We start from the raw sequence: 9,479 nt of genomic DNA, 5'->3' as shown, positions 1-9,479 counted from the left end.
TGATGACAAAGACGAAGAAAAATAATAAGAAAAAAATCAAAGAAGAAGGAAAAGAGATAAAAGAAAAGAAAAAAATCATGATCATCAACATTATTTCAATGTCCTTGGCCCTCCATCTCTGGGCACCGTCTACAAAAGCCGTGTTAACAATACGCAGACAGCCTTAGACCCAAATGTTGTAAAGTTAACTAAAGCACATAATACAGCACCAAGAAAGAAAAGAAACAAGAAAAGAATAGAAAAGAAAAGAAACAAGAAAAGAATAGAAAAGAAAAGAAAAGAAAAGAAAAGAAAAGGAAAGAAAAAAAAACAAAAAGAAAAGAAAAGAAAAGAAAAGAAAAGAAAAGAAAAGAAAAGAAAAGAAAAAGAAGAAGAAAAAGAGAAAAAAAAGTATTGTTTCTCTTTCATTACAGAATCATTACTTACAGCTAGTTTTACTATGCTTAGAGAGAGAGAGAGAGAGAGAGAAAGAGAGAGAGAGAGAGAGAGAGAGAGAGAGAGAGAGAGAGAGAGAGAGAGAGAGAGAGAGAGAGAGAGAGAGAGAGAGAGAGAAAGGAGAAATCTGAAATTACCTATCATTTACCCTGCTCCTTCCTAAAAAAATAAAATCAATACAAAAAGGCATAAATGAATAAAAAAAAAAGATAATAAATATATGAAAAGTCACCTTACTTCTATACATAACAAAAAATGATGAAAATACTCTATACCTCAATATCCACATTGCAAATTAAAATACCTAGCTTATTTCTAAATATGGAAATTAGGCACAAAACGAAAGTATTATCACTGTAATAAGATCTTGGTATTACTTTTGAAAAGTGGAATGACAACAGATTCACAAACAATTACGACTTTTGTAATAAGATTATAATAAGCTTAATATAAGCTGCAAAATCTCCTACGAGCATTTATTTTTTTGGTTCAAGATCTTCTAGATCAATCATAATACTTAAAACTATCTATCGGGTACAGATGAAAATCCTTAGCTACATATACATAATACATTAAATAATATTTGTAAAACATATTCCATACAAGGATAATTTCATCTGCTTTAAGATCATAAATTTGGCAACAATTTGCAAAAGAAAAAGTCATGAGAAGTTATCATTACTGACAAATACTCTTTTCACGTTTAAAGATAAAACAAATATTATCTAATATATATCATGAAAATAAAATTGAAATATATATGACTTAGGTGTTTACAATTCTTAAAGTATCCTTCTAACCTATGAATATAATCAAAACTAGTGAAAAAAACAAGTAAAAATCAAAATACATAATCAGTATTCATCAAGAAAGAAAGAAAGAGAGAGAAAAAAAAAAAATGGTTACATTCGAGCACTGACGCGATTCTCATAGTTTGCTAACCACTTACTACACATGGTGGCCACATGTGCTTGTCCGTTTGACTTTGCCACTTCCTGCACCTTTACAACATCCTCATGTCTGCCACGGTGCACTGCTACCAGATATGCTGACTTTAGACGACCACACTTGATGTATGCTTCAATCTGAGTGATAGGAGGGGTAGAAATGGTTTACGTCAGTATGGATATTGTTTTCTATTCAGTCCCGATGTTGGTTGTGATCTTTATCATTGGTGGGACAATTTATTATGAAATTGATACATCTTTTATTACAGTAATTAGTATATTTTAGCTATTAATCAGATGTATAATGCTTTGCTCTTTACTTCATCTTGGTATGTCACTCAACTAATCCAAAGAAACTATCATAAATGAAAAAAATATATATATAACAAATGACATAATTCTGAAGAAGAATTTGGCATACCTTTGCACTATCACTTGAAAGAAGCTTGACCAGGGCATCTAGATGAGTGTTCTGGGTGCTGCTTGCTGTGGCCAACAGTGCTGGCTGTAGAGCAATATCTATGGTTTTTGTTTTCAACACCCCCCACTCTTGCATGCCACGGACAACCTGTCCCACTGTGCTGTACTGCTCATGAGCTACTAGCAGCTGACTAACAACTGACAGCAATTTCTCTGCAGATATACCACTGCCCTCCACCACACGATATGCCAAGCTCAGTCCATCTGCGACACTCTGAGCACTGCATATAGCAAGAGAGGCTACAGCTAAACGCTCTTCTTCATCCCCAAGCAATGTGGGCAAACTTATGTTTCCAAGGACTTTCATTTTGTGGAGATTATGCAACAAGGAACAAAGCACACTGCCCTTTGCCTCACAGTTAGCTAGAAATTTTGTAACATCTGCCTGCAGTGTTAGCGTATTGATGTGCTGATTTACTTGCCATCCTGACATGTTTAGTATGATTTTCTTTTTTTTGGTACTGGACTGATGTAAAGCCTGTGTATCAAGATAAGCCTGGAGATGTGACTTTGCTGCAAGCAGATGGTGAACTCTGTTGGCTAATCCATTGTAGCTGTCTACTGTATGGCTGTACATTCGAAGGAGAGTCATTGCAGCTCTCAGTCTATCCCCTAGTGCCTCCTGCACTGCTAAGAGGGAATTCCACCATCCTTGGCGCTCCAGCCACCGACAGCCTCCAAGCATATACTTCGCCCATTTTTCCTGTTTAGGGTCTATGGCTCTGAAGTTTCTCAACAGCATGTCTAACTGTCCGCATCGTAAAATAGGTACCAACACTTCATGCACAAAGAGATCAACCTCAATTTCTTCACTCAGAAGATAATTCACACATTCCTGCAACTGCTTATTCCTCATGAAATATTGGATGGTCATACAATGATTTCCATACAAACACAAGTAATACTTGCATTCAGTTTGGAACAAGGAATCCATTTTGGAATTATTTTTCTTTTTAGTTCTGTGACTAGAAAATATCTGTTTATTACTCTCTCTGTTGGTGAGCAGCCCATTAGAAATACCGTTGAGCTCTTGTAAAGAATGGAGAACAACAAGAGCTTGAGATGGAGGCAATCTCGACTGGTCATTCATCATGATATTTGCTCGTGCTCTTTCTGCTTGCTCCATCACCTTCTGGTCCACAGAGAACGGGTTGCTTTCCAGGTACTTTATTACTTCTGGCAATAATGAGGACCTACACGGCCTTCTCTTATCAAATGGCCTTTCCAGAACCCGGGAAAAGCGTTCTCTTGCTCCTGGGAAATCTCCAGCTTTCAGTGATGCCATAGCCCATGCACCCCAGACGCCTGTTGCCTCCAAACCAGCCTTAGTGGAAATATTCAGAGCCAATTCCCACAGCTGTTTCTTCACCAGCATGTCACGCAGGTGTCTCATGTGAACAAATTCCTGCTGCAAGCACCTCTCCAATTTTTCCTTTAATTTATCCTCTCCCATTAAATTCTTTCTGTGCAGCTCTCCAATCTGGAGCATGTTCTGCAAAGATGGTATAGGAATTATGTAGCCGCAGTTGGCTTTTGATAGGAGAGCAATCAAATCCACCCACTGGGTATAGTATTCGCAGAGAGCTATTCCCTGATGCTCACCTATGTTCCCAAATCGCACCTTTGATGAGGCTAGCAACGTCTGAATCATTGAAAGCACAAAAGTGTTGTCTACCTCAGGACTTGCAGACTTGATGGAAGAAACAATTAGGGAAAACAAGTGATGACACAGCTTCACAATGCAAACAGCTGCTCTTTTGTGGTCTTGGTGCTGTGCCAGGATAGCAAGACAAAGGCTGAGTGAAGGTGCATAGTCATAGCAGAATTCCTGGCGGACGAGAGCATTGTGATCTGGGTCTGTGGAGAGGTACCAGCCGCCCTCTGTGTCACTGGTGCAGGAAGACCCTCCACCCCCTCTGGCACTCACCAAGCCCTCTGAACTCTGAGACACAGTGTCGTAGGTCCCATCTCCAAGTGGCCTTACCTGAATATAATCCTCCAGATTCAGATTTTTTGTCTGCTGGTAGCACTCTATACAAACTCTTACTTGCAAGTCTCCATAACCCTGAACAACAATCCTGGCTTTAGAGCACGAGCCACAGACAACTCGGCCACATCTTCGGCAGTGATGTCTCCTGCAAAACATAGAAAAGACAGCAACTCTGCAGATGGGGCATTCTCTCACTTCAGCATCTGGAATCCACTCATGTCTTTCTGGAGGCCTGGCTGGCATCACAAACTTCTTTGGGACATTCTCGTTCAGAGTCTGTGGTTTTAGCGTGACTTGCACACCTGTTGTATCCAAAGCCTTAGCTGCATAAGCCTCAAGCAGCCAGTTCAGAACATCCCAGCTTAATGACTGTGGCTCTCTCTTTTGAACCCCAGCCTCCTTGCACAGACTTGAGATGCCGAAATCCTGTGAGTGAATGCTGGAAGACATTCTAGAGTCTACCATATCCAAATGGTGGCTAAGGGTCTTTATAGCTTTCTCCACAGCTTCTAGTTTGATGTTCATTAGCCATTGTTCAATAATGAGATGTGGGGTGGATGCCAAGTGGCTCAACTGGAACCTGTCATCTGCATGGGGAGCAATGTCCTCCACTAAAATTAATCCCATGACCTCCTGTTGCAGATCACTAAGATTTGGAAGGGCACTGGCTGGTGGAACTGTACTAGGAGTGATACCCTCTTCATCCTCCTTCCCAGAGAGCCCATCATTGCCCTTGCACAAGGTAACAGCTTCAGATGAAAATTGTGTCTTCAGCAAGAACTCAATCAAGAACCTCCTGGTGGGTGGACTTGATAGCCTATCCAGAAGAGCTTGTATAACAATGACTAAATCATTGGAGCTCAGAGCATGAAGAGCCTCCAGAGCTGTGCCATAATCTGGGTTCGTCTTATCTAGGACAGACATCAGGTAACTCTGGTCAACCAGTCGGCGCAGTTCAGGACTGACATTGTGGTGCTCAGCCCACTGGACACCTAACTTGAACTGTTTCTTCTGGAGCAACATCTGAAGCAGAACTGCAGGTTCCTCCTCAGACATCTTCTCTACCTCCTGCCAGGAACTGACTTCTGGATTTCCAACTCTAAGGATCTGCATCAAAAAACATACATAGAACTATTAATAAACGTATAAAAAGAAAACAAACATATAAAAAGTAGTCTATTTATCCTATATGCAAAAAATGTTACACAGTATGTTCAACATCCAAAAAAGATCCAATTATAAGAACTTCATCTATCAAAAATATGAAGCAAGCAGCCATGCACACTAAGGCTTTACACCTACTTCTTCATAGACCCTAATTTGCACTGCCTTGTTCTGGGCCCATTCTTGCTTATCCCTTGGGAGTCTTGTATCATAAACCATGATATTCAAGTGATCGACTGCAGCAGAGGCTGGCCATGATCTGTAATACAAAATCATAGTAAGTATAAATACTAATTCATAAGAGTATCTATCTATGGGTCTTAAAAAATGTGTCCCTGTTTACTCATCTGAAGGATAAACAGTGAAGGTCAAAGAATTCCTAGCTTTGGACTGGATCTTGGTAACTTCCTATAAGCTCCCTTCGTTGTGGAACTGAAATCAGCTAAATTTGTGAACGTGTCCTTAACGAGATAAAAATAAGCTATCGTGATTTACTAAGCATATTCGCAACCTTTGGACCCCCCCCCCCCAGAATTTTTTTGTTTCTTTTTTTTTTTTAACCTTTATCAAGTATCATAACCCATTTAATCCGGCTGGACATCCATCATGTAGGGATGATAGAGCTGCCCTTTATAGTTGTTTGACTGTTTGGCCCTAACCAAGCTCTCTCTCTCTCTCTCTCTCTCTCTCTCTCTCTCTCTCTCTCTCTCTCTCTCTCTCTCTCTCTCTCTCTCTCTCTCTCTCTCTCTCTCTCCCTCTCTCTTTTTTCTTTTTTTTTTTTACTCTGGACCTGTAAAGCAAACCGAAACATAATCCGTTTTGGATTGTAATATTAGTTTTATCGTTGCTTTTATATTTGAAGTTGTGAATAAGAATGAGGAGAATATATTTTAAATATTTATTGGAGAGAATCATCAGAAATAAATAGTTTAACTTATCCCCTAAAAGATAGGGAAATTCAGACTTTTGTGTGTGCACAGAATATGTAAAAAAAGAAGAAGAAGAAGAAGAAGAAGAAGAAGAAGAAGAAAGAATGAAAGAAAGGAAGGAAGAAAGGAAGGAAAAACGAAGAAAGAAAGGACGGAAAAAATAAGAAAGGACAAATCAACGGTAAAACGATTTTCTGTCTTCTACCTAATTACCACCATTGCTATTTATCATCCTTGAAAGGTTAGGATCCTTTGCTTGATAAATGAAATGCTAAAGACTTACTTGTGTGCTTCCTGGATTGTGGTGTATCTCACGTTGCAATCCGATATGTGGTAAGCATACATCCATGGTTTGGGATCAGCTGAGAAACAAGAGGCTTTGTTGAAAACGAGTCTCACAGGAAAATCATGTATAAAATTAATGAGACGTGGATATAAACATATCTATTTGACCAGTATTATGCAAAGGAAAGGCCCTTTTAAGTCTCTTTTTATCCTTCTCTCTGTTTAATGTAATAGCAGATGCTGAGTATTCCAATGTGACTCTGAAAATTAAATTACAAGTTTTTATATCAACTGAGGAGGAGAGAGATCTTTCATTAACATCTACATAATTGGAGAAACTGAGTCAAAATAAACTCATCTGCAGCTAAAATCAGAACCAACTTACCTGAAACATCAGAAGTTTGCACCATGAAGACCAGAAGCTGATCCAAAAGAGACTGAAGATTGGGATGAGCCTCCATTGTGGCCGTAGGTAAAGCCTGCAGAACTGTCATCAAGCTGTTGACATTAGACTGCCGTTCCACTGTGCAATCCTTGGTAATTGTTTGGCTTCCTAATAGCTGGTCGGCTAATGACCATATGGAGGTGATATCAGGATCTATCAGTAATGCTGATAAGACACTGCTGTCCTGGCTAATCCTTCCCAGGGCTTTATATCTGCTGTTGGTGAAGACGTTTTTACATGCCTGGAAGTGATGCGTTTCTTCATGGTGAGGTTTTACTCCTCTCTCAGGAGGGTACAGTATCTTGTGCCAAGCATCGGTTTCGTCATCTGTCCATGAATGGCCTTTCTGTCGTTTCATTTCCAAGGCACTGTGTAATGCCTGCACTATGAAGGCAAGAAGGGGGCACTGTCTCCTTAGGTGACTTAAAACTGTAGGTGGAACCTTGACTGAAGTCCAGTCTAGTCCATCAGATTCTGCAGGTGATACAGTAGTTTCGGAAATGTTGTGTGTCACGCCAAATTCTTGATTAACTAGGTGTTCTACATAGTCTATAGCAATGCCCTGATCCTCACTATTATCCAAAACACTTATCTCTACCTGCTTTTTGCTGGAGATTCCTGCATCAGATTTGTAAAAGAAAGTGGCCACCTCCTCATTGACCTCTTGCATCAGAGAATGTATGCCATCAAATGTCCCATTCAAGTGCCTTGCTACGTAGTTCAGTATTGTCCTGGACACACACACGTTAACCTTCTGGGTTCCATGAGGATGGTCTATCTCTCCATTTGCATTTTCTGAGTAACTTTCTTTCACAACAGAAAACATACTTAAATGTTCAGACACTGCTGCTTCAATGTGCTCTTCCAGGCGATCTGCATAAATAACTTGCACTAATGGGGAGACTGGATTTCCTTGTGTTATACAAAAGCTTAGCTTGGAAGGGAAGGAAGTAATGAGCCCAGAGATATGTTTCAACATCTCTGTATTATGCAAACTACTTTTTATCACACTGCTCTCACAAAGGCTAACTCTAACATTCTCCTCATTCTGAATCAGTAAACTTGATAATGGATTCTGCAGCTGTAGCACACCAAACAAAACATCATACAAGGAGAGGAATCCTAGCTGGCCAAGGTTGTAACCGAGATGTTTCATTGCCATGAGACGTTCTATCAAATATCTGGAGAAAATGCCTCTCGATTCACCTGATTTACTCTTGGGATACAGTATGTGGTTTAATAAACCTGCATGAATGTACATCAGATTTGCTAAATTTATAAAAAATACAACTGCTTCTTCATTTGGGGGTATTTTTGTGAAGTCCATAGCAGCTAACTCTGCAGTATCATTTAATGCTTCTTGAATATCAGTTGACAATAATGCATTTGGGGCAGTTGCATCATTCAAAATAACCGCTTTGTGGCAATGAGTGAATGTGAGTGCTTGAGGCTGTATTGCCTCCTTTAAACCGCTGAGCAGAGATGTTAAAATATCCCGCACAACTACTTCTCCGTAAACAACTGAGGTACCCTCTATTGTTCTTGAATTCATTATAACCTGTCCTTGAGAGGCCTGAAAGCCAAATCTTGAGGCTGCATCCCGGACTTCTGCATCATGTCCTCTTCTGTACAAAAATTCATATGATACTGTGATCTTGGGACAGCAATACTGGAGAATCATTGCAGTCAGATTCAGTCTCATTCTAGCGGCTATTGGCTCTAACTTGACTGGGTCGACGCCTTCCTGGAACATTAATGAGCCCAAAATGTGTACAGGTCTCTGCTTAAGTAGGGAGAAATAGCTCTTCATGTTGTTATGGTACTTCTCATCTGCATGGAGAGTCACCATGGCCGACATAAGCTGAAGGTATTGATAAAATGTTCTAACAAAGGCTCCCATTTTTGCTTCCTGACATTCTTTGATGCTGCTCCTATACAAATGATTGGCTTTTTCACTCAGAATCTGCAGTAGTAATTTGTAAGACATGTGTGCTCTGTTCTTCCCTGAATGAATATGGATGTTAATAGAACTATCCACATTGTCGCTATCATCAAACCAAAGTAATGTATCTTGAGTTGCTGCAAAACAGTCCAAGAATTTGGACCAGGCTTTCACATAATTTTTCAGTTCACTCTCACCAAGCGGCAGAGGAGACAGCATAAGTGACATTGGGGTAGCTGAGAATGGACAGACATAGGCAGAGGAGTCTACTGAAGGATTCTTATTTGCACCATCTGAGTCACTTTCACATTCTACAGTTCTAACAGCAATTAGTGTACTACACATTGATGCTAACTTCTGCAGTACAGGGATGTAACCTTGGATACTTCCAATGGTCTTGGGTAGACTAGAGGAAACTGAGGGCTGAGAAACCGACCTCTGCAGAGCCTGTTCCATCAAATAGGAAGCGGTGGTTTCCGTCAAGTCCACTGTGAGAGCTAGGTCTGCCAAGACAAGTGCCTGGGGACTCAGGAAGGATGATGCAATCTGGCAACTACCCTCTATCACTTTTGTTGACAAACACTGAGGTATTGGAGGTGGAGTTGATGTCACAAGGTCATGAATCAAATTCGTAGTACTCACCTGTGCAGAACCTTCTCTTGCTAGTAAACCAATGTTCTGTATCAGGTCTTTTGAGTAGCCTTTGTGTTGCACACCTTTGGATTCCTTTAGTTTGCCTGACTTTTGGCTTGTCAGGGATAACTTAGGCCGAAGCTGACTTAGTCTGTTTGTCAGACAAACTTCTCGTTTTTCAGTTGAATCCACTATTTTATACATTTTGACGACCTGTTCTGCTCTTGTT

General features: G+C 40.2%; 1 protein-coding gene across 1 annotated transcript in view; it reads right to left on the bottom strand.

Moving 5' to 3' along the window:
• Nucleotides 1-312: 312 nt before the first annotated feature.
• The window catches only part of LOC119578153, a 12,294-nt gene continuing 3,127 nt past the window's right edge, over nucleotides 313-9,479 (bottom strand). The window contains exons 2-6 of the mRNA XM_037925888.1: nucleotides 6,616-9,479; nucleotides 6,229-6,307; nucleotides 5,155-5,275; nucleotides 1,804-4,959; nucleotides 313-1,520 (exon numbers count right to left, since the gene is read on the bottom strand). The exon at nucleotides 6,616-9,479 is cut by the window's right edge and continues 2,582 nt beyond it. Coding sequence (XP_037781816.1) covers nucleotides 1,338-1,520; nucleotides 1,804-4,959; nucleotides 5,155-5,275; nucleotides 6,229-6,307; nucleotides 6,616-9,479 — 6,403 coding nt within the window. The 3' untranslated portion in view covers nucleotides 313-1,337. The remainder of the gene's footprint in view (nucleotides 1,521-1,803; nucleotides 4,960-5,154; nucleotides 5,276-6,228; nucleotides 6,308-6,615) is intronic.

This window comes from Penaeus monodon, chromosome 10, assembly GCF_015228065.2.
Source record: "Penaeus monodon isolate SGIC_2016 chromosome 10, NSTDA_Pmon_1, whole genome shotgun sequence".
Taxonomy (NCBI): domain Eukaryota; kingdom Metazoa; phylum Arthropoda; class Malacostraca; order Decapoda; family Penaeidae; genus Penaeus; species Penaeus monodon.
The sequence above is the reverse complement of the archived record's forward strand: the minus strand, read 5'-3'. Positions and strand labels throughout refer to the sequence as shown.